A 24,138-nucleotide genomic window follows, 5' to 3' on the forward strand; every position below is an offset into this window, starting at 1 on the left:
GGGAAATGGAGTCAAAACAGTAACGACACACACAAAAATGCTGACGGAGACCACGGTCTAGGAAATGGGAAGTCTCGTCATAATTGACAAAAGCCTCAGTGTCCAGGAATTGTTTTTTTTTTTTTTTTTTTTTAAAGACATTTATTCAGCGTCACGATCAGACTATTACATTTAGCAATCAACAGCATGGGTGCAAAAAAAAAAAAAAATCTACATTAAAACCCTTTGTTGGAATGCTTTACACTTTCCACAGAACAGAAACTAAAATAACCTGTTATACAATTAGTCACAAATACAGTCCTCGAGTTTTTTGCCCATACACATGAGTATTTGTCTAAAACATGTCTTCTTTGTAGCAGCTAGGCCCTGCCACCACTGTGCTTGGCTGAGTTCACAAATCTGTTGTAACCTGTAGCTTCCCTGTCACTTCTCTGGCTCTCCTCTCCTGCTAAGCTTTGTTTCCTAATTAAAATCTTCTGCCACTGCCATAGCTACTGCTGCTGCTGGAACCGCCACAGCCACCTTGGTTTCGTGGTTTTGCAAAGTATTGGCCTCCACCGCCATAGGGGCCAGAGCTTCTGCCTCCAAAATTTCCTCCCTTCATGGGTCCAAAATTTGAAGACTGATTGTTGTAATTGCCAAAACCACTGTAGCTTCCACCACCTCCAAAATTGCTTCCATCATTACCAAATCCATTATAGCCATCCCCACTGCCACCATATCCACCACCACCACGGCTGCCACCAAAGCCACCACGACCACTGAAGTTTCCTCCACGACCGAAGTTGTCATTCCCACCGAAACCACCTCCACGACCACCACCAAAGTTTCCAGAACCACTTCGACCACTTTGGCTGGATGAAGCACTAGCCATCTCTTGCTTTGACAGGGCTTTCCTAACTTCACAGTTGTGGCCATTCACAGTATGGTATTTCTGAATGACAGTCTTATCCACGGAGTCATGGTCGTCAAAGGTTACAAAGGCAAAGCCCCTTTTCTTGCCACTGCCTCGGTCAGTCATGATTTCAATCACTTCAATTTTCCCATACTGTTCAAAATAATCTCTTAGGTGATGTTCTTCAGTGTCTTCTTTAATGCCACCAACAAATATCTTTTTCACAGTTAAGTGGGCACCTGGTCTTTGAGAATCTTCTCTTGAGACAGCTCTCTTTGGTTCCACAACTCTTCCGTCCACCTTGTGTGGCCTTGCATTCATAGCTGCATCCACCTCCCCCACAGTGGCATATGTGACAAACCCAAAGCCCCTGGAACGCTTGGTGTTTGGATCTCTCATTACCACACAGTCCGTGAGCGTTCCCCATTGCTCAAAATGGCTCCTCAGGGTCTCATCGGTTGTTTCAAAGCTCAACCCTCCAATGAAGAGCTTCCTCAGCTGTTCCGGCTCTTCAGGAGACTCTGACTTAGACATGACGGCAGGGAGAAGAGAGACTTTAACGATGCTTCTTCGGTGGCGTCCACAGGCAGAAAGGCGTGTCCAGGAATTATTAAACTTGTTAATGAGGATCTCATACAGACTCAACAAAAGGCAAAGAGAGTAGGGCAATTTAGGAGGTGTGGGCTGCACCACTGCTTTTCCAAAGGAACTCTATTGTGGAAATCCCACAGGGGTTGTCATTTTCTCTTAAGAGGACTTGCTTCTAAAGATCCTTGTGGCCACATAATTCCTTAAAAGGATGAAGATCGGAGAGTGGCTTTTCTGGTTGTGTTTATTATTTTAGGGTAGAAGGAAAACAACTGAATATGATGTGAGACTTTATGGACAAGAAAGTGAAAATAAGCTGTGCTGAGCCTCATGCATCCTGATGTGCTGTGGGAGGAGCCTGTGGTGCCTTAGCTGTGTTATCTGGGACCCGGACCCCCGAGACCTTGCACCTACCTATTGAAACAATCAATGACCCTGTCCCCGAAGGTTTCAGGTCAGCTACAGCTGCTCCTTCTGGATGGAATGGGAAATAGAAGGCTTTGGTGGTAAGCGGCGGTGTGGGCTGACGCAGGCTGAGAACGTGCCAAGCAGCCTTTCCACACCCCAAATGCCCACCCACAACGTCCATCAGCCTTCTGGTGAAGTCCACCAGGCTGTTCTTGTGAGGATTCTATGGTGGAACAGTCGTTATTAACAGTGACTTCACTTAGATGCCAAACGTTCTTAATACATTTTAATAAGTGTGTTGAATTGTGTGGAACAGTAGTTACGAGCAGTGACTTCACTAAGATGCCAAATGCTCTTAATACATTTTAGTAAGTGTGTTGAATTGTGTGCTGTATGTTGTTTCATCTGTTTCCTCAAGTTTAATAACAACTACCTCTTCTTACAGGACTTCCCTTAGACCTTAACAAAACACACCATGGAACAGTGTCTGTCTAGCTTGGAGAGGTCTGTGGTCATCAGGGAAAGAGGGACTGAAGAAGATGAGGGGCTGTGGAGTGGACGCAGGGTTTAGGTGGGGTGGGGGTACAGCTATAGGGAGAGAAGAAAGGTGGTTTCAGCTCAGGGAAGTTCTGGGGAAGGAAAAAGAAGACCAAGACCTGATCTATGTATGAATGGCGGAGTGCAAGCCGCAGTTCCATTGACTTCAGATGTCAGGTTCCTTCTCACAAACTCTGCACTATCCTGCCTACCTTGCCTCCTCCTGATTTGTACAGAGAAGTGGCCCCAACTGTCAGGCATGTGTCTGACCACTCTCTACACCTCACCAGCCTTCTCTCACTGGACTCTCCGTTCCCCTTTCATCCCTGGAGCTCCCTGGTGCCCTCATCCCTGCCTCCCATCATCCAGGATTCATCTCCTGTAACCCTTCAACTCCAGTTCTCCCAGTGACACAGAGCCCAATTCTAGCAATTCTTACCAGCAGCCTGCTAGTCTCCAGAAAAAATACTCTTAGCAAAATCTGAGATAAAATCTAATCCCTGCCTAGGCCTAAAGCCATGAAGTATTATCAAAACTCTACATAAGGCTTAAAAATTATTAAGACCAAAAGCACAAATACAGAGAGATGAACTCTCCTTCCAGTACAGAAACTGCCACTTCCAGCTTCTTTATATTTTTAATTTTGGCATCATCTTTATTTGCCTGATTTCATTCCTTTGAGATATAGTTGATATTTGTAAATACAGGAAATGTCTAACTTTCACTTGGGTTTTAAAATCCTGAACAAATATAGCAGTACTCCATGGAAACTATAGCAGTCGACTTCTAAAGTTTGAATACAATTCCAGTACCCTGCTAAGCTGGCTTACATCACGTCCCAGCTACAACAGCACTCCCCTCAGAAATGCAGTTACTATTTAGTGGGAGAGTCTGTAAAACTCAGTGTCAACAAAGCTCTTCCAGTTATGTCTCCTGCTTCTGGGACGGCGAGGACCTCTCCTGTACCACCCCTTCCTCTCCCTTTCCCCCAAAGGCACCTTTCAGAATTACTCTGAATGATGGAGCCCATTTTTTCTAGAACTATAGGAAAACTGCTTGGTAACTATGGTAACGAATACAAAAATGCTTTTTACTTATAATTGAATGCTTATTTAAAATTACAACTATTATTTTTTCTTCCTTGAGTTTTAAGTCTGTTAATGGGTTTGATTACAAAAAAGAAATCAGTACAAAGGCATTAGAAGTACTTAAAATATTCTAGTTCAATGCTGCCAGCCCTTTTCCAAACTCAGTCTATCAGTATACCAAAATGACCTACTAAAATTTCAAATGAAAGGATTTAAAATGAATTTAAATATTTGCCTTTCTAACCCTATACGTCAACACTGTAACAAACTAAGACTGTTTCTCAGTGTTAGCAGCTTTAGCCATAACAGGCCCGAAGCTGATGTCCTAGTTTCCAGGCCAGGGTGTCTAGGACGTGACGGGTTATCAGCTCAGAGCAGCACTTGGAACTCACAAGGGACCTGGGCTAAGGAGATATTAAACCTTAAATCTTAGATATTAGATATTACAACTGAGAACTGTAATCAACATGATATACAGATGACACTGAAGAATGTACAACTCAGTTCCTGATGATTATCATATGCCCGAAAGCTAAGTCACGACCACATGCACAGACGCAGAAACAATACTTGTCACTGTCTACGAAAGGGTCTTCATTCAACACGCTCATGGTGTTCAAGACCATTAGAGGACGAGATAGGGGAGAGGAAAAATGATGAGGAAGTTACTACGTAATCAGCCAAGACACAGCCATAACTTAAGACAACAGAAGGGCTAGTGAAAAAAAGGAAGAAAAGACCACAGGGAATAATCAATAAGACTTTAAAGAACAACATATAAGAAAGATTCAAAGTTCAAAGTGGAATGATCACGAGCAGACCTGGGTAGTTGGGAACAGGAAGCATATGGCATCTTGCAGGCTATAGGCACCACAAGATGGAACACAGGAGGACAGGGGCTTGGGAGAGTCATTTCAGTGTTGGGTAAAACAACAGAGCAAGATGAGTGCCTCTGGATGCTTGGTTTCCCCACCCTCCAGGGTCTGCCTGCTCTTCAAGTACCTCCCCCAAGCTAATGACAGTCCACTTTAGGACATTGCAGGTCTCGAGGTTACAAGTTTCCCAAGTCAGAAGAATCCCAGGTAGAGGCAGCAAGTCACTGATGCCTATGATATGATAATTATGCATGTCATAGAAAAAGAAAATACTGACAAATGTGAATGTAGATCAAATTTCCCAGAATTGGTTTACTCTACCTGTGATCCACGTCCCAAAGCCAATTTAAGGAAAGAATTTCCACTGTAAAACCTTACAGCTGACAGCATTCTAAGTATTTCAAACCAACTGGTTCAATAAAGATAACTACACAGTCAGTACCTATCCTAAAGTTTACAATTTGCGTTATTGTAACAATATTTATTTCTGCAGAAGTTCTGTCCTCACCCTTTTTTCTTCCTACAGATCTTTGTTTTTTTCTCCTTCTTCTTGAGATCATAAAAAAAGAACAGATTTTAAGCAGTCACACAGTGTTTCCTCTCAGAGCAGATGTGGTAGGAAGAATTGAGGCCAAGAGAGTGACAGGGAATGCAGATCACAATGAGAAATAAGACTAAGAAATGTGGTGAGGGGGATGAAGAGTTTTTTTACTGTGTAAATTATGTAAATGGACATATGTATGTATGTAAATTATACCTATTAGTAATAACAACAACAAGATGAGTCAGTGTCTCTTGGTTCTAAGAGATTAAACAATTTCAGGGAGATGCACGTGTATCCTCAAGAAAGCACAAAATGGAATAAGAATTGACAATTGTTGTATAAAGATTTTCTGTTATATTTAATCTGGAGTTCCCAGATGATCAGAGGGAAAAGACCTTCCTAAAACCAGGCCTTTTCCACAAGCCATGACCTTGGTGTCTGTGAAGCAGCAGCATCTGGAGGTGCCCTGTGTTTCTGTCCCGGGCTGTGCTCCCGCTTGGTTTGTGGATGTGGCAGGAGTTGCCTGAGGCAGCTTCGAGGCTGCCCAGCCCGGCCATGGGTGTGGCAGCACATTGGCAACTGCCAGGGTCTGGACCCTAGCGCTGCAGGTCCTGAGCAACTCCAGTCCCTCAGAGCGAAGCCAGGACCTCAGAGAGGCTTGCAATCTAAACAAACTCAGACGGTACTTGGTAAAGCTATTAATATTATTAAAAGACTGAGAAATAAAACATGCATACAAATATAGTAATTCATAACAAACCATAATTGTCAAACGGACTAGACATCACACTGAAGATGCTTGGTCAGTACATTCGTATATTCATAGCTGATACTGTTAATTTCCTAAGGCTGGGCCAGGAGAAAAACATTATTTTAGGATTAGGTCAAATCACTTTAAATCTGTGGGGCTGGAACAGGTAACTATTTTATCTTACTCTGAACTGTCATTATTTTCAAGGTTGAATGGAAAGCAAACAAGAAAAAACATTTGTATTAGTCAGGGTTCTCTAGAGGGACGGAACTAATGGAATTACATATAAAGAAGACTTTATTAAGTATTAACTCACTCGATCACAAGGTCCCACAATAGGCCATCTATAGGCTGAGAAGCAAGGAGAACCAGTCAGAGTTCCAAAACTGAAGAACTTGGAGTCCGATGTTTGAGGGCAGGAAGCGTCCAGCACAGGAGAAAGATGTGGGCTGGGGGACTAAGCCAGACTCTCTTTTCACATTCTTCTGCCCACTTATATTCTAGCTGAACCGGCAGCTGATTAGATGGTGCCCACCCAGACTGAGGGTGGGTCTGCCTTCCCCAGCCCACTGACTCAAATGTGGATCTCCTTTGGCAGCATCCTCACAGACACACCTAAGATCAATACTTTGTATCCTTCAATCCAATCAAGTTGACACTCAGTATTAACCATCGTAACGTTGTTTTTTAAATTCAGAACCCCAATTTCTCATTAGAATTAAGTGGACAGCATTTGAAAAACACAAGGATGGGGCTCCATCCCAGAAAAATAAGAGCCACTGGGTTGGGCCTGAGCTTCTCGGGGCTTTTCCAAAGCCCTTGTGTGGGCAGAAGTGAGAATCACAAATTTGGGGAACAATCCCAGTTGCTTGGGAAAGTATCACACAGTCAACTCAAATCCTGGAGGCCAGAAGTGCAGCTAGAGCCCTGTGATACCCCCAAAGCCAGCCTGAGTCCCTGTTGGGTACAGCTCACCAGGGAGGATGAAAAGCCAGACACAAACTTCCCCAGTCTCGCTCACAGTTAAGAATGACCAAATGAGCCAGTTCTGGAAACTGAGACATTAAAGCAAAGTCTGGGGTGGGGGTAGGAGAGGGGAAGAGAACTCTAGAATACTTTGCTGCCTTTTTTTTCTTTTCTTTTCTTTTTTCTTTGAGACAGAGTCTCACTCTATTGTCCAGGCTGGAGCGCAGTGGCGTGATCTTGGCTCACTGCAACCTCCACCTCCTCCCGAGTAGCCGGGACTACAGGCGGGTGGCACTACGCCCGGCCAATTTTTGTATTTTAGTAGAGATGGGGTTCACCATGTTGGCCAGGCTGGTCTCAAACTTCTGGCCTCAAGTGATCCACCTGCCTTGGCTTCCCAGTGTTGGGATTATGAGCGTGAGCCGCCATGCCTGGCCGTAGAATACGGTGCTTCTTGATGAAAGGGTCAGCTGAGGCAGCCATCTCATAGCTGTTGAAGTAAAAATAAAATATAGAGACAAATCTCCAAATTCAATGTTTTATTTGGGAAGCAAGAATTGTAATTCAGGGCCTACACACAGACCAGGTGGTCTTTGGAGTGTCCAAAGAACAAAGGGAAGGTTGGGAGTTATTAGAGAAATGTTATGTGTTGTTTTGAAAGAAAGCTTATTGGCACTAGAGAAGCTTTTGGGTGTGGGCAAGCTCTCATTGGTGAGTGATGACAGCAGGTAAAACCAGTCTTAGAGTCACAGTAGGTGGTCCCAGCAGCTACGGTAAAACTGGTCTTGGTGTTACAGCAGGCTGTTTCAGCAGCTAGGCTTATAAAAAGTATAAATTTTGGAGCAGGTGCTATGGTGCTATGTGCCCTGAGTGCTTTTTTCTCCTGGCCCCTTGACTCTGATTTAGTTGGGTAAGACAAGAATGACCTAATTTGTATCATCAACTTTCACACAGTCAAGAAAAGTTCAGTTTGAAGGAACAGAAAAACGGAATGAACTGGAATCCTTAAGAAGAGTTTCAAACTGCAGAACTAACCTTGAACAGTATTGACTTCCAAACAATGAGTCCTTATAAAACTATAAGGACTACTGTACTATAAGTCTACTGTTAGATTTTTCTGTAATTTGTCCACTGAAACCAATACAAGCCTAAAGCCCCTTCTATAAATTTGTTTTCAAAATGTAGACAGGAAATTTTGGGTTCTTTTTACAGACTGAAGATGCCCTTGACTACATTTTATATATATATATATATATATATTTAATTATATTTACAGAATTTATGAACACCCTGTATCTTGAATTCATTTCCTATGCAATCTCTCTACTCATCTAGTTAGTTCTATTTAATCGCTCCCATTACCACAGCCTCCCAGAGTCCGTCCGTCTCCAGTTTTGATCTCTTTAAATCCTCCACACCATAGCCAAGTGCTCTGTAAACCACAAATTCCACCACGAAAAAACACTGATGGTTCCCACTGCCTCTACTGGTGGCCTTCAAACTCTTTCTTGAAGAAAATGTCAGCCACCAAAGTGTTTCCCCTCAACCCCGATCCCCAGGTCTTTGATTAGGGTAGAGGTCTCTCTCACAAGCCTGTTACTGGGATCCAGTGATGAGACGATGGAGTGCAATGCTTTATAAACTGTTAAGCTCTACAGGAAGGTGTGGTATTGTTATTTCCAAAATACTCAGTTAAATTACTGATTCTTTCAGAAAGACAATAAAAGCCTGCCTGAACATCCAGATTAACATCACTAAGCAACAGCACACACTAAGAGAAGCTAAAGTCACTTCTGCTTAAAGATAAATGAAAACATTCTAAAGAAGAAAGATAGACTGCGATCACTCAACCCACAGCGGACTTTGCAGGAACTGAGAAGTAAACGCTAATATGTAAAGCTACAGAGATTTCTGGGTTAATTTGTTTCCATAGCTTATAAACTACCATAGAGAGGTAGGACTTGCAAATACATTCTTTTCTAATTAGAGGTGGGGCAGTGCTACGCAGTATGTCAAGGTTTCAAAAATCGCTGTATTGGGCCTCAACCCCATTCCTGCAATTTACTCATTTTACAGCCTTAGTCAAAAGTTACTTCTCTGCAGCTTAGTTTTCTTTCTTTCTTTCTTTTTTTTTTTTTTGAGACAGAGTCTCGCTCTATCGCCCAGGTTGGAGTGCTATGACATGACTTGGCTCACTGCAACTTCCATCTGCTGGGTTCAAGCAATTCTCTTGCTTCGGCCTCCTGAATAGCTGGGGCTACTGGCGTGTGCCACCATGCCCGGCTAATTTTTGTATTTTTAGTAGAGACAAGGTTTCACCATGTTGGCCAGGCTGTTCTTGAATTCCTGACCTCAGGTGATCCGCCTGCCTCAGCCTCCCAAAGTGTTGGGATTACAGGCATGAGCCACCGCGCCTGGCCAGTTTTCTTATCTATAAAATTCCTCTTATCTCATAGGTTTGTTTTGAGAATTAAGTATTATAGCACATTAAGCAGTACCTGGCATATGGAAAGCAGGTTATAAATGGTAGATATTATTATTAGCAAGATGACAAACTAGAGTTCCAAAATTACTTAAAATTCTAGCCTTGTTTAGAAATAAAATATTTTTAAACATTCAAGTGCAATTTATAGTTTAACATTATATACTTAAAGTCAGTTTCTGAATTCATTCATTGAGCAAATATTTACTGTATCCCTACTATGTACCAGGCACTGCTCCCGGTGCAGGGGAATCAGCGATGAACAAAACAGAGAGAGGTCCTTGCCCTGTAGGGCTGACCTTCTACCTCAGAGGTCTTGTGCTACAGTGGAAGCAGAAGAGGGGCTCGGAGGTGGAAGGTTCTTGTTCTAGTCTGAAGTCAGAAACAAAACAATTTGTTGACTGAAGGGATGTTAGGTATGGAATCAGGGATGACTTTTAAGATCTCCGGCTGGCCAAATGGAAAGAAGGATTTGCCACTAATGAACACGGGAAATCCGTGGGGAGAACAGTTTGGGGATGGTCAGGAGTTCAGTTTTGTGCCACGACAGGTCGGAGCTATCCATCAGTGACGCCAAGTCAGCAGACAGAAACACAACTTGGGAGTTCAGGGGAGAGGGCCGGGCAAGAGATTTAAGCTGAGGGGTCATAAGACTCATCTAAGAGAGTCTCTGGACTCAAAAGATTAATATTCCTTTAATGTCCACATCAGAAGTAGATAGGAATGTTGATAAAGACTACATTTCTATTTACACTTCTACTTTCCTAGCTCCTTTTTTATATAAGAAATTCTGCCTTCATTAAAGGTCTATAGCTAATGAAAGTTGCTTCCATTTCAGTTTTTCCTTCTAAAGCAGGCAATTAATATTTTATAGGATTATTGTTTGCATCAAGGCAAAAAAATAATCAAAATGTTTTGAGAATAGAAATGTACATTAAAGCATGCTTAACCCATTTATCCTTCAGTGAGCTTCCTTATGCTGGAGGTTGGAGTGGGGAGCAGCTGGGTCCCTCCACCTGCCGTCAGTCAGCCTCACAAAGCTTATGTCTGCACTAACAACCATGGTGACTAGCAAAACAAGCCGGGATGCTGGAGGGCCCTGGTGAGGTTTCTTCTGATGCAGCACTAATGACACTGCTGTGACTACTAGTGTCTGCAATTCAACTCAACTTCTTCCAGTATTTATTTATGCACTGAATTGTTTGTATTTGCCATGAAATAAAATGAAAGAACAAAGCCAGTACACATAAAGCTTATAACGACTTAGAGAGGTAAGACTTAACATGTAAGCAACACTATGGCTAAAAAGCAAACCCACAGATGTTAGATTTAGAAAAGAGGAAAACAGTATCTTGCTAAATGTCAAACTTTGGATTAAAACAAACAAAAACAAAAAATCCAGATAACTGAAACACGTGTTTGTTTATTTACTACTTTTAAACAAATGATTAAAGTCTAATATGGTGATTAACAGTTGTTAAATTTAAAAATCCAATAATCAAATTATCTTCTTTCTGTATAATGGCTATGAATTTATAGCTTGTAGAATAAGACTTACTGAGGAAGAAAAAAATGAGAACCCAAAAGGATGGTAGTGAAATCCATCTGTACCATTATTCATGGGCTACAACCTCAGTATCTGATCACCGTCTTATCTGCTGTGTCTCATCACATCACTTTGGGTAATTTATTCATAACATTTCCTGAATCTCTATAGTTATACTCCACAGATCTTTCTAAGTGGAAGGAATAACAAGAAAACTCAAGGCACCACACACACACAAATACCTGTAAGGTCAGTGATCAGATTCTCGTCAAAAGTTGTTGCTGGGTTTTCTTTTTTCTTTTATTGAAAACAAAAACATATTTTAAAAAACTTTCTTCTGAATGATTATTTTTGAAAGTTAACAATTTTGTGAATTCAGGTTCCAGACAAGTCAAGTATACCAGGGAAAAAAGGGAGTCTCAACTCTCATTTGTAAAGCATGACATAGTTAAAAATATTTCAGACCACATTCTTGAACGGAGGACATAAAATAATACATTATATCTTTCAACATAGAGAAAATTTCAAAAATAAATTATAACTATGTGACTAAAACATAGTATTAAAAGAAAAGAAGGCCTTTTTGTGAGTACCCAAATAATTCCTCCTCTGTACAGTGACACAAAAGCATTTTTAGCTTTCAGGTTTCAACAAATCCTGCTGTAACAACAACTTCCTCCCTTCCCCGCCTCTCCTTTCTTAATTCTCCCACATCTCAAAAAATGAGATGGAGAACCTGGTATTTATCTTCTAACACCATCAGCAGTTTTTACTTCTCAGATTTCTACGTTGTCCTTTATTTGCTTTTTTCAAGTTAACTTATTGGAGCTTTATAAACATATCCAGAATTTCTGAAATAAGCCTCACGTATATGGTTTTTCTTCACCATAACTAACTGAGGTTAATTTGAAGACAACTGACCGAAGGAGTTAAGACAGTGAAAGCTACTGACGAAAGGTATGGTGAATAAAACATGTCTTAAGGCTTAGAGATCTAAGACTAGGTATTTCAGTATTATTTAGTTTGAATTATAAGTTGTAAATCTGCTTTTAAATATTATTTTTGATATAAATAAATCTTGTCTGGAAAGCTGACTACATTTTAGTGAAATCTACAACAGACTTTCTACTGGCAAATAGTTCAAAAACTGAACGTGCTTGGTTCTGTTCTGTGTGCACTGTGTTTTGGGACCATGAGAGAGTTTTCACTGTAGATCATGTAAGTTTTTACATGCGACCCCTCCCCTCTGCTTCTGCTTGCCTTCACAGTATTTCTCTACCACTACCACAGCCGCTGGAACAAAGTGTGTCTTTATTCTCTATGAGATAGAAATTTTGAGAGAAAAGGCCGCAAATGGTATTATGCTTGTGGCTGGAGGGTAAATTGCAACACAGCCAAAATGCCAGTATATTTGTATGAGCAGAAAGTGACCTTCATTTGGAGAACAAATTCTTTCTACCTAAGTTCTCCATGAAGAAAAAAAGCATTTGAATCTAATATTCAACAGTAAGTAAGCACTATGCTAATTAAATGCAATGTCATATTGTTTACACTGATTTTGGCTGTCTGTAATTGATCACTGCCAGTACTTGTTAATTATGATGAACAAACTGTCTTCACATCTGAAATATACTGAAAGTTATAAAATGTACCGGTTAATGGGAAGAAAAAGATTACAATTGGTAAGCTGAACATAGATTGACAACATACAAAGGTTATTCATTCAAAGTAGAAAGAAAGAGAGAGGGAGAGAGAACAGTGAGCAAGCAGATGCTGTTAGAAAATGTTACAGCAACCCCACACTTGAAGAATCCCTAAGGTGAAAATGGTCCGGAGGCAGTAATTTAGCAAGCTGGCTAGAGTGCGAAATGCTAAAACCTAAACTTGAAAACAGCTATTATAAAACTGTAAACATGTGCTTGATTTTTTTCTAGAAACTTTAACTTTGTTCTATTTTGGTCTAAGTTTGGAAAACAGAAAAGAAACTAACTGAATGATACCAGGCGAACCCTAAGCACACTGATGTTTACAGATAAGTCTGACTCTTAAGAACTTAAAATCCCAGGGAAATTCTTTTCTAAAATGGTAAGATTTACATTTTCAGATTATGAACAAAAACAGAACAGCACAATCCAGATAGTCTAGGACCTAACGTCTTAGAGAATCAATGTTTGTAGCTATGCAAAGTTTGTACTTTAAATTTAAATAGGCAATGGATTAGTACTATTTCAAATATTTAACCAAAGCCAGGCATCAATCTCCTTGCTGAGTCATCTGAAGCTGAGCCATTTGCCCTATTAACTTCCTCTACAGTCCTTTTTTTCCCTGGTGGGGAGGGGAGTGGGTGAAATAGACAGTTAACGGTGCTTTTTGCCTCCAGATGTAGTGTTTTCCCTGGTTCCCACGGGAAACACATGGGGGGGAGATTTTAGCAGGAAGTGTTGCGGTAAATGGGGGAAACGATGCGGGATGATCCCGTGAGTAGGAGGGGTGAGGAGAGATCTGAACACTGCAGGTTGGCTGCTGAAGACTGTACAGCATGGGGTGATATCCTAGCTGAATATCCTGATCTGAAAAACGAGGATGCTTGAGATTGTCTGTCTGAGGTTTCTTTCAGCTCTAAGATTCTATGAAAATAAATCAGCCCAAGGAAGGATGAGAAAAAGGGAAAAGATCCAAATAATTTTAAACATCAAATGTCACAATACACAAGAAATACAAATACTAATAATGATGTCAATTTTAAACTACTGAGAACTTTCTGTGGCTTAAATATTGTTCAAAGCCCTTAAAATGTATTAACTTATTTAACCCTATGAAAGAAGTATTCCAATCCTTCCCATTTTCCAGAAGAGGATACTGAGGCACAGAGAGGTATAAAGCTAAGAACTGGCCCAGGTGTTTTTGACTCAAGAGCCTGTATTGCCTTTTGTGAAATACCTATGAATCACGATACAGCCACTTCATCATATCATTCAAAATTAATTCAGAACAACAACGAAAGTCCGTACTGCAGTATTTCAGAAACCATTACATTTTTCTCAAAGAAGGCAGTAAGCAGTGCCAAATGGGCTAGATGGGGGAACAGGAATAGAAAGATGGAATCGGAAGTCTTTTTGTTTCTTAAAACACAGCCAAGCCACAAAGTAGGTGTAGTCTTTTCCTTGCTCTTAAAAATAAACAAAGAAAATAAAGGGTTAAATTATTTTGGGTATCCTTTCACAGACAACTAACGGTGTGATTATTTCTGGTATGTATTTTTGAGATCTGCCATCACTACTTCTGAATTCTTTAGAATAGCCGGCTTCATTTTGGCCAGGAAATGATTCTAGTCCCAGTTAGAAAGGACCTCACGTTCTTATATACAAAAAACAGTGGCTTAATTGTTTTGAGTACCAGGTTCCTGAAGTAAAACAAGTACTAACCTCAGTCAGGATTTTGCAAACAGTATTAGCTAGAACTTAGGGATAACCATGCCAGAGACTTATACTTCTTTCTGCTGCTTTCCTTCCTCCTCAAATGGTTCACTTGGGCTATGTGCCTGGCTCTGTGGGTGTGTCATAAAGATCTGTTTATGAAAGCGATTTCTTAAATACTTTTCTAAAATGTATTTATAAACCATCTTTAAAAGGTGGCCTTAATTTATTTTCTTATTACCTACTATTTTCATTAAAAATAAAATCATTTGAAAAACCTATAATGCTATTAAAATTCTTTATCAGATACTATAGCTGGAATTTCAAATGTCTAAATCTCCTAACAAGGTACATGTCCACTTTACAGTTTCAGCATATGTTGAGTTTTAAAAAGAATTAAGTGGGCAACTGCTTTCTTTATGCCCTGTATCAACACCACCCATGCATATCACTCAGACCAGTCTTCAAGGCCCAGTGGGAGCTTTTCTCCTCCGGCCTACAGCATCCTCATCTGCTTGGGGGCTGGAGAAGGGGGGTACTCAGGTGTGTTCTTGGCTCCTACTCTAAAGGGAAGCCTTTTGTTTACTTACACTTTCTTTCCCTCAATCCTGGTTTTGTCTTCTTTCCTTAGGCTTTGTTATTTGGTTCTCCACTGCACAGAAATAGATACGACAGCCAGCATCGTTAAACATCAGGATTTTCTAAGAGGACAGACTAAACAGTAACATCATGGCCTCAGCAGGACTCCAGCTCCTTGCTTTCATCCTGGCCTTATCTGGGGTCTCTGGAGTGCTCACAGCCACCCTGCTGCCCAACTGGAAGGTGAATGTGGATGTGGGCTCCAACATCATAACAGCCATTGTGCAGCTGCACGGGCTCTGGATGGACTGTACGTGGTACAGCACCGGGATGTTCAGCTGTGCCCTGAAACGCTCCATTCTGTCCCTCCCCATCCACGTGCAGGCTGCGAGAGCCACCATGGTCCTGGCGTGTGTTCTGTCTGCTTTGGGGATCTGCACTTCCACAGTAGGAATGAAATGTACTCGCTTAGGAGGGGACAGAGAAACCAAGAGAAATGCTTCCTTTGCTGGAGGAGTCTGTTTCATGTCTGCAGGAATCTCTAGTTTAATCCCGACAGTGTGGTACACAAAGGAGATCATCGCAAACTTTCTGGATCTGACAGTTCCAGAAAGCAACAAACACGAACCTGGAGGAGCTATCTATATCGGATTCATTTCAGCAATGCTGTTGTTTATCTCTGGCATGATTTTCTGCACCTCTTGTATAAAAAGGAATCCAGAAGCTTGGCTCGACCCACCCACGCAGCAGCCTATCTCTAACACACAGCTCGAGAACAATTCCACACACAATCTGAAGGATTACGTGTAAATAACTGAGTGATACATATGAAATGGAATTTTTGGGTGCCAAATGGGACTTTTAGATTTTAAAAAATCAGAATTATGCTTAACTTTCCCTACAAAGAAAGTAGAATGTAAAATACTTTAACAACTACAAGGTAGTTTAAAATGCCAATAAAACTATCATATACAATTATATCTGTCTGAAGAGTTCTTTATTTTTTCCATTATTGTTTCCATGTTTTACTTAAAGATTTGTAATTGAAAGAGGTTCTGATTACATTCATAAGGCAATTAATTGATAGCTCTTTTTCTTTTTTAAGATAATTTGCTGATACAGCTTTCAAACTGGATTTTATAAAAGAACTAAACTGCCAAGTATAAAAAGTACCTTGCCCTGGTGTGAACCAAGAGTATTCTCCACTTTGCTATCTGGCTGGCAACAACACAGCAACTTGCTTCTGTTTTAAAGCTACAGTGTGTGAAAGTACATTAGGAATACAAGAGCTGCCTATTCCATTCAGATGCTGCCAAAACCATCCATCCCAAGTCCCCACCTCCTGTGACCAGCCCATTTCTTTATCATTTTAGAAAACCATCTACATATATTTATAAGAGCTGGCAATATTATATGCAAACCAAGATTAGGTAGAACTGAAGAAACTGGTAAATGCTACCACAGTAAAGCAAAGCCAAACCAAACTAAAATCTCTAGGACTCTTAAAGCATTAAGTACAAGCTAAGTGATAACAAAAGTTTGTTTCAAAATGTTCAAGAACTCCCTTCTTCTGCTTCTAGCAAGAGTACTCTCCACAGATTAAGTTCATTTATCCTATAACATTCTGGATTTACTATCATCCCACTTCCCCTCTCATTTATTAGTATTTGGATGATAAAAGTTACTTTTAAGTTGTCACTTTTTCTCTCAAATTTCATTCATGCTAACAAAAATGTTTTCTTATAAATGAGCTGTTTCAATTAATGAATGTCAAGATATATTTTAAATAAAGAATGCTTTTAAAATATAAATTATGATATGTGATTCAAATATTTTAGCAAGAAAATAAAAACTGAGTTTTCAGTAGGTGCGAAGGAAACACTGTACACCACTGTTTCTAACAATTTATTTGTTAATTGAAACTTAGTCATTGTCAATGATTCAATGGTAAAGGGGAAAAAAGACTATTTCTTTGTACATGAATAACTCAGGAAGTGGGAAGAATATCTTTTATGCAAGTAAATAACTTTCATTTGTGCAAACAGAAGTAGACTAACATATCTTATGCCTATTTTACTGGGTGGACATTCTCTTCCGCAACAATGTCAGTAGCTATTAATGAAATCGCTAAAATGAAAACGTATTATCACATATGGGAATTAGGAAGGGAATCATTTTGCAGAAGGTTAAATGATTGTTTAAAGTATGTACTCCTTTTGAATGGTCAAAATGTTATTTTATACACAAGTGTCATATTAAAAAGAATTCTGACACAAAGAAGGTTTTCATGTAAATTAATGTGATAGAACTGCTTTGACCCCATTAGTAGTTCTCTCACTTTGCTTAATGTGGTTGGGTTTATATAGTCTATGTAGCCTTTAGTCCTACAGTAGAAGTTCTCTTTGTATCTGCTGTATCATTCTATATATACTTCAAAAAAGAATTTTTATTTAGCTCTGGGATATTTTCTTCCTAAGTAGAAACAGGAATGTTTCAAACTCTCAGAAAATCAGCCCTTTTATATGAAATAATGGCCCAATGTATTGTTTGGAGGTGGCAATCATGCCATAAATGATGTGGAGTCTCTCCATTCCTACAGGAATTCCTATCCTGCTGCGTTCATTTCTCCACCTGCACTCTTCCCAGCCTCACTCTCTTGCTACCAAAGCTCCTGCTCACCCTTCAGGATTCACAGGGGACCTCTCCTGTAAACTCAATCCTGACAGCCTAGAAGTTCAAACCCGCATCTGTGTTCTCAGAAAACGTTCTTTTTAACAAATTATGAATTTAATAAATGCTCTCATTTAATCCTCACAATAGCTCACATGAGCACACCAAGACTTAAGTAATGCGCACTGTGTAAAAATGCTCTATTTAAGAAATTATGAAATTATGAGTTTACATGATTGCATCTCCAACTAGACTGGGAGGTGAGGTGTCCTTTTTACCTCTGCATTCTCAGTGACATGTCATGGCAAGTGCTTCCTAACACACGCCAGTCCTGGTCTAAATCCTTTGTCTACTGGTTTAAACCTAACGACTCTACCAGGCAGGAACTATTCTCATGATCTTACAGGACACTGAGGGAGACAGAGATGACGTAAGTTCCCTAACTTGCCCAGGGTCACATAACGAGCAAGTAGAGGGAGATGGCTCCAACCTGAGGGAACCAGATTCTGGAGTCAAACCACCTGGGTGCAAGCCCTGGTGTGGGTGCATGGTTACACAGTACGCATTACTTAACTAAGGTCTTGGTTTGCTCATGTGAAAATGATAATAAGAATGGCACCTATCCATAGCGTTCTTGTGGGGATTAAATGAGATGACACACAGAAAGCAGTTGGTGCACAGAAAGCATATGACTAGTGCTACTCGATCGTTCTTAGTCTAATCGAGTGGCTTCCTCTGGGGTGAGTTTAGCCTGCAGGGGACATTTGGCAATGCCAGGACACATTTTTGGTTGTCTCAATTGAGGTAGTGCTACTGGAATCTAGTAGGAAGAGGCCAGGGATGCTGTTAAGTATCTTACAACGTACAGGACAAACTCTGGCAACAAAGAATTATCTGGCCCCAAGTGTCAACAGCTCTGAGTTTGAGAAATCATAGTCTAATTTACTGCATATACTTATTCATTTTTATTTGATCAAAAGTTACCAAAACAAAACTCAGAAGACCAAAAATATCATACTTAATTTTTTTAACCTATGGAGCATGTGTATATCTGTATCTATACATATGACTGAAGAATTCATCTAGCAATTCTGACAAAAATGACAGACTTAAATTAAGTCGGAAGAATTGGGTATAAAATTGGGATGGGTTTGGGAGCAATTTAGGTAATGTCAGAAACTGGTTAATGACTGCCTAGTTGTGAGGGTCAGCAGTTGTAAAGGTCTGGGGAAGTGGTGCTTAAGATGACCTCCAAGGTTTAGGCTTGGATGACCTTGGTGGATGACGTCATTAGTCAGCATAGTGAATATGAGGCAGGGGGAGGGCAGGCCTAGGGTAGTTAGATAGAAGTTCAGTTTTGGACGTGGACAATGTTTTCTCATATGTCTTTCATCACTATATTGTCAGGTACATTACTTTAGCAAATACCAACTTGACTTTTGAGGAATTTTAGCCTAGCCTACAATTCTGCAGAATACTGTCACATCATTATCATTATCTCCAGTAGCTTTTGTATTAATTTCATTGCATTTTATACATACATAAAAGTATGTATGCAAAAGTATGCAAAAATGCAATTTTGCTTTCTCCTTCCTTGGATTTAGAATACTTACCGTTTACTTGATTCTTGAGCAGTTTATGAAAGCATGCCTAGTACCGAATTAAAATTGTAAGAGCAAATACTCGTATCTCTATTCAACACATATTTCACCTGATTTTTAAGGAGGATGACTCTGGTACTGCTCTAATTATAAAAATGGCTTTTGGTTTATATTTATTTATTTTTTTGGACTCCAGGGCTTTAAAAAAGAATTTGAGGCAACTTAAAATTGCAGTTATAATAAGTATTAAAACAACTGATAAAGACGAAAGACTAAAGTTACAAACAAAAAGAAGAGAGGAAAAATGCTACTCAATGTTCCTGGTTGAAGCACGCTAAAGCAATTAAACACGAAACTTGGTTTAGAACTTCCAAGCAACTGAGGCAGAGAGGTGGCCATGTGAGCAATCTTACAGCTTTGTCTACTGGTAGGAAACTGGACAGGATGCTGTGTCTTGGCCAAGCTCCTTCCACTGGGCCAGGGCAGCCATCCCCCAGCTGCCGGCACTGATGTGTGCTAATGGCTCCCAGAGATGGAGCTGCCTCTACTGGGAAGTGACTGCCCCACTGCTCCCTGCAAAGACTGGCTGGCACAGGTTCCAATAAGCTGGTCCCTTGCCTCAAGGGAACACAGACACGTGGGGCAATTTGTGCTACACAGTTCCTTCTCCCGCCGTGGTTCCAGGCTGAAGCTGGTCTCCAGGAGGAGCAATATTCTTACTTAGCTCTTCCCCTGCTCTTTCCCGCTACCCTCATGCCCCTTCTCCTGAGGGCCCTTTTCAATCCATCGCCTTTATGAAAATCCCATCTCAATCTGATTCTAGGAAGAGAATATAGACCAAAGATAGAAGAGTCTTAGTTAAGAAGGAAAATACTAGTGTTCTGATCTTATACCAAAATGATGATTCTTGAAAACAAGGTAAATATACAGCAGAAATAACATCCTTGATATCAGATTTCAAAAAACACAAAAGCATGAAAAACAGTTGTCTCTTCTCTGGACCCATCCACCCACCAAACTCAAGACAATCTCCCACAGAGGTCAAGGCCTCAATAGCTGTGAATACGCAGGGTTGGAAGCCTTTAAATTGCTCTTCAAAGGTCAAGAGTGGATGCCTCAAGTTCCAATCTTTTCTTTATACATCATGGATATATCACTAATTCATCTATAATTTAATGGACACTATTTATGCTTTAAACTTGTACCATGTTTGAGGGTAACTTGTTCTATATACCATACTTCCAAATAGGTAAAATTAAATATAAATTCTGTGTATAGCTTAAAAATTATAATCTCTACTATTATATCAGAATACTACAACTTAGTCCATAAATATTTGTTTATATCATAACAATAACAACTACTTTGACTGGCAGCATTTACTGCGAGATACTCGTATCAGGCACTCTGCATTGATTATTTCTATTCCTCATGAATGTCCTTCAAGGGCAGTATTATTGGCCAGATCTGGATGTAGTAAACTCAGCCTATTAATCTGACCAAGTTCTCAAAACTAGCAGTACTGGAATTCCAGTAGGTCTAGCTTACTTGGAAGTCTACTGCCTCTATTAGTGTCAATAAAAAAGAACCTGTTACATAATATAACTAAATGATTTTTTCTACTAGGTCAGAGTAGAGAATAGTGTTGAGAACTGGCTGGGCATGGTGGCTCACGCCTATAATCCCAGCACTTTGGGAGGCTGAGGCGGGTGGATTACCTGAGGTCAGGAGTCTGAGACCAGCTTGGCCAACATGGTGAAACCTCGTCTCTACTAAAAATACAAAAATTAGCCGGGTGTGGTGGCGGGCGCCTGTAATCCCAGCTACTTGGAAGGCTGAGGCAGGAGAATCACTTGAACCCAGAAGGTGGAGGTTGCGGTGAGCCGAGATCATGCCACTGCACTCCAGCCTGCGTGACAGAGTGACTCCGTCTCAAAAAAAAAAAAAAAAAAAAAAAGAATAGTGTTGAGAACTAAAAAGCCTGTCCACTCCTTAGGAACTGTGTTAGATTATGAGGCTTATCACCATAATTCATAAAAGAAAAAAAAAAAAAGACAGAATTTTGAGGAGCTAGCCAATAGCTCAGTATTTCCCAAACTTGAGAAATGCGCAGACTAGCTGAAAAAAAAGATTAAGCATGGAACCCCAGAAATACGTGGATTCTCAGGGATCTACGGAGGCCAGTAGAGAAGCTAGTTTGAGAAACTTAACAGGTTGTATTCTCTCATGAAAACAATTTTGGTTCTCAATTTGCATTGCAAAAGACATTCTGTCTTATAAATGTAAAATAATTTCATTAACAGTGAAATGGAAACACAAAATTAAAAAAAAAATCTAACTTAAAAGCTACATACTACAGACTCTAGTAGTTTAAGAGACACTAAAGTAGACCAATTAATTAGCCTAATTTTAAGAACCTCAGAGGTTGTCTGTTTTGTAGACAGAAAGTAATTGGGTTCAAATTTTGGGAACTACACTAGAGAGCTTAGTAAGAGTGAAGTTCAGCAGTAATTCAGTTCAACTAGTCAGAACAGGATTGTGATAGTTCAATGGTAGTGAAAGTTCTGCCATTAAAGCTGGATTGAGCTAGTTGAAAGATTGAGAAACAGAAGGGATAGCAGATTCTCACAGGAAAAAGTCCCAAAAGTGGTTATAAGTTAAGCCCCTCGTTGTATCGCAAAGGAAATTCTCTATATCTGATTCTTGGAGTTTTGACTGAGAGTAAGTAATGAATGTTAGTAAATTTCTTCTGGGCATTAATCTCCCTCTCTCAACCACCCAGGAATCTGCCCAACCTCTATTTTTAGCACTTAGCTTATCTTACCTTGTGTTGCAATTATGTGCGTCTAGGACTTTCTCTTCCTGCATGCAGAAGGTTTAGAGTACTAGCCTTGAATTATTTTATCATCTCTGTAAAAATTCCTCCTCTTTCTTATTTGAGAAAATGAATTTTTAAAACATTTGCTCAATGTAACTGTCAGCAAAATATTTTCTGGCTTTCCTCAGAACATTTCTGCTTTGCCCTAATATGGTAAAACTACTTCAGAGCAGCAGAGAATTCTTTTAGAACTAAATTTTAGCCTGTAATCCCAGCACTTTGGGAGGCTGAAGCGGGCAGATCACTTGAGGCCATGAGTTCAAGACCAGCCTGGCCAATATGGCAAAATCCTGTCTCCATGAATAAATACAAAAATTAGTTGGGTATGGTGGTGCACACCTATAAGTCCTTGATAAGTGCTTTCCTGGATTACAAATAAATCTCCTGTATGTAATAGTTACAACATAATAAAAAATGTGAAGTAAACTGCTATGAAAATGTTTCATTTGCCAAAATGTAAACATCCCTAGATAAAAAAAGGAATCAAGGACATAGCTAGCTTTTTTCCAAATAATAAATATTTTCCTGGGGCCTTAATCCCAGAGAAGATAAATTTTAATTGATAAACTACATATGTACCTTACCCCTAAATCAAAGATAAAGTGGATAATAACTTTGAAACACCATCAAATAATCTCAACTAGGTAACTAAAACAGAGTTAGAAAGCTTCCACTAAAAATATTCTAATATCTACCCTAAGAACCCGTTAGTAAAATTTAAATAGCCTGGAGATTCTGGATAATGGTAATAACCATAACTGTAGAGGCCTATGAGTAAGGATCTTGGCTTTTGACATAACGAGTCTTACACTATTTAAAATGTTATATGAACACACATGTGCATGACAAGAAGAAAGCAAGCTACATGGTCACTGGTTTTTTTTTTTTTTCCCCATTATAATGGGAGAGAAAGTCCCTGAAAGCACAAATGTTTTAAATTTGAAAATAACCTATAAGATATCTCCAGTCATCAGATTCTGTCTTGGATCTAATTATTCTGGGAGAAGTCATTCACAATGTCTCTGAAATCTGAGATGCTGAAGGGAGGTGGCACTGATAGCAAACTCCCTGAGCTCGATTTAGAAAAAACTGACAATTATGTCTGTTATGTAAGCAGAAGATGGCCTGACTTCCTAGTCACCCGAACGCTCAGCTAACTGGCCAAATGGCAAAGGAAGTATGACGGTGGCAGCAAAGAGCATGGAGATCGCTCAGGCGTGCTTCAAGACAGACAACTAGATCTAACACTATTGGTTACGGTCCCTATTCTAAATCTAGAATTTATATCTAAATCTATAGTCAAATAATGCATTTTTTCCATGCTATCTCTTTTTATTTATGAAGGATACATGATGTAAGGGAAACTCTGTAAGACCTTGTATTTGAGAGTTTTAGGGACCAGTGAGAAATTTCTATTCCTCATGAGGCTCTGAACTCCCTGAAGGCAGACTCTGTAACGGATTAGGCTCATATCCCTGTTGACTCCCCTTGCTACCCAACCCATTTTCAAGCAGTAAATGCTCAATATACATTCACTGAAGAAAAAGATGGGTTTTTAATAGTATACATCGTGTAGTAACTCACCAAGCAGTGGTTTTGCTAAAATAGACACCAGTTTTCTTTAATTTTAATATTTGGCAGAGAAACTGTTTCTGTAACTAGCACTTACTCACATAACTAATATATAATAGTCAAAGCCTAGTTTAATATCCAAGTGTTTTATCCACAGATGATTTACCACAAATAACACGACCATAATAAGGTTTCCCAAAAAAGTGTAAGTAAATCATGTTTGATGTAGCTTTAGTTAGACGTCTCTAACAGAAATCGCAGAAGGATTTTCTTTCTTTCCTCAAATATTGGATGACCGTGTAACTTATCTTCCATATGGGGATACTTTAAGAGTAACATCATGATGATGATGATGATGAATGATACTGCCACCAGGGTAACATGCATGAACCTAAACATTTAGTCACCCTACCTAAGGAGAACAATTATAATAAGAACTAGTCATTCATATTATGATTTTTGTGGTTCTTACTCAGGAGAAGTAAAGTACAGTGTCAGTTTGCACAGAAACAAAGGTTAGATCCTAGAGGTTATTTCCTATGACACATCCTCAGGGGAACAAATGTCCTAATTCTGATATACTACAACAAATAAGCAGAAACTTACCTCTGGTTTGGGGACAAAAGCTCGTCCTGGAATTGTAAAGATGTGTCGAACATTGCAGAGGTACTGAGCCATAACAGAGAGGCGACTACGTTGTTTGCTTCCTGTATTGGCTGTAAGTCTCTAGAGAGAGACAAAA

General features: G+C 39.8%; 2 protein-coding genes and 1 pseudogene across 11 annotated transcripts in view; 1 reads left to right on the forward strand and 2 right to left on the reverse strand.

The window, feature by feature from the left end:
- LOC101000937 (dimethyladenosine transferase 1, mitochondrial) overlaps positions 1–24,138 on the reverse strand; it is a 64,838-nt gene that overhangs the window by 12,994 nt on the left and 27,706 nt on the right. For 8 of the 9 annotated variants that reach the window (XM_031661339.1, XM_031661344.1, XM_031661341.1 and 5 more), the window contains exon 5: positions 24,003–24,122. In XM_031661339.1, coding sequence (XP_031517199.1) covers positions 24,003–24,122 — 120 coding nt within the window. Of the gene's footprint in view, positions 1–6,988; positions 7,143–10,922; positions 10,978–24,002; positions 24,123–24,138 lie in introns of those variants that run through there. The other variant, XM_031661342.1, reaches the window with a different exon arrangement.
- Positions 360–5,093, reverse strand: LOC101001278 (annotated as a pseudogene). The gene has a single exon (XR_002521370.2). The product of XR_002521370.2 is annotated as a heterogeneous nuclear ribonucleoprotein A1-like (transcript).
- LOC116272592 (claudin-20) lies at positions 11,309–15,650 on the forward strand. Its single transcript, XM_031661345.1, has 2 exons — positions 11,309–11,637; positions 14,728–15,650. The coding sequence occupies exon 2, from the start codon at positions 14,826–14,828 to the stop codon at positions 15,483–15,485; it is 660 nt and encodes a 219-aa protein (XP_031517205.1). The 5' UTR covers positions 11,309–11,637; positions 14,728–14,825; the 3' UTR covers positions 15,486–15,650.

The sequence above is a fragment of the Papio anubis genome, unplaced genomic scaffold (genome assembly GCF_008728515.1).
Source record: "Papio anubis isolate 15944 unplaced genomic scaffold, Panubis1.0 scaffold132, whole genome shotgun sequence".
Classification (NCBI taxonomy): Eukaryota; Metazoa; Chordata; class Mammalia; order Primates; family Cercopithecidae; genus Papio; species Papio anubis.

Bases quoted from the DNA above. Each gene is read 5' to 3' on its own strand.
- LOC116272592 (XM_031661345.1), top strand. From the start codon at position 14,826: ATGGCCTCAGCAGGACTCCAGCTCCTTGCTTTCATCCTGGCCTTATCT.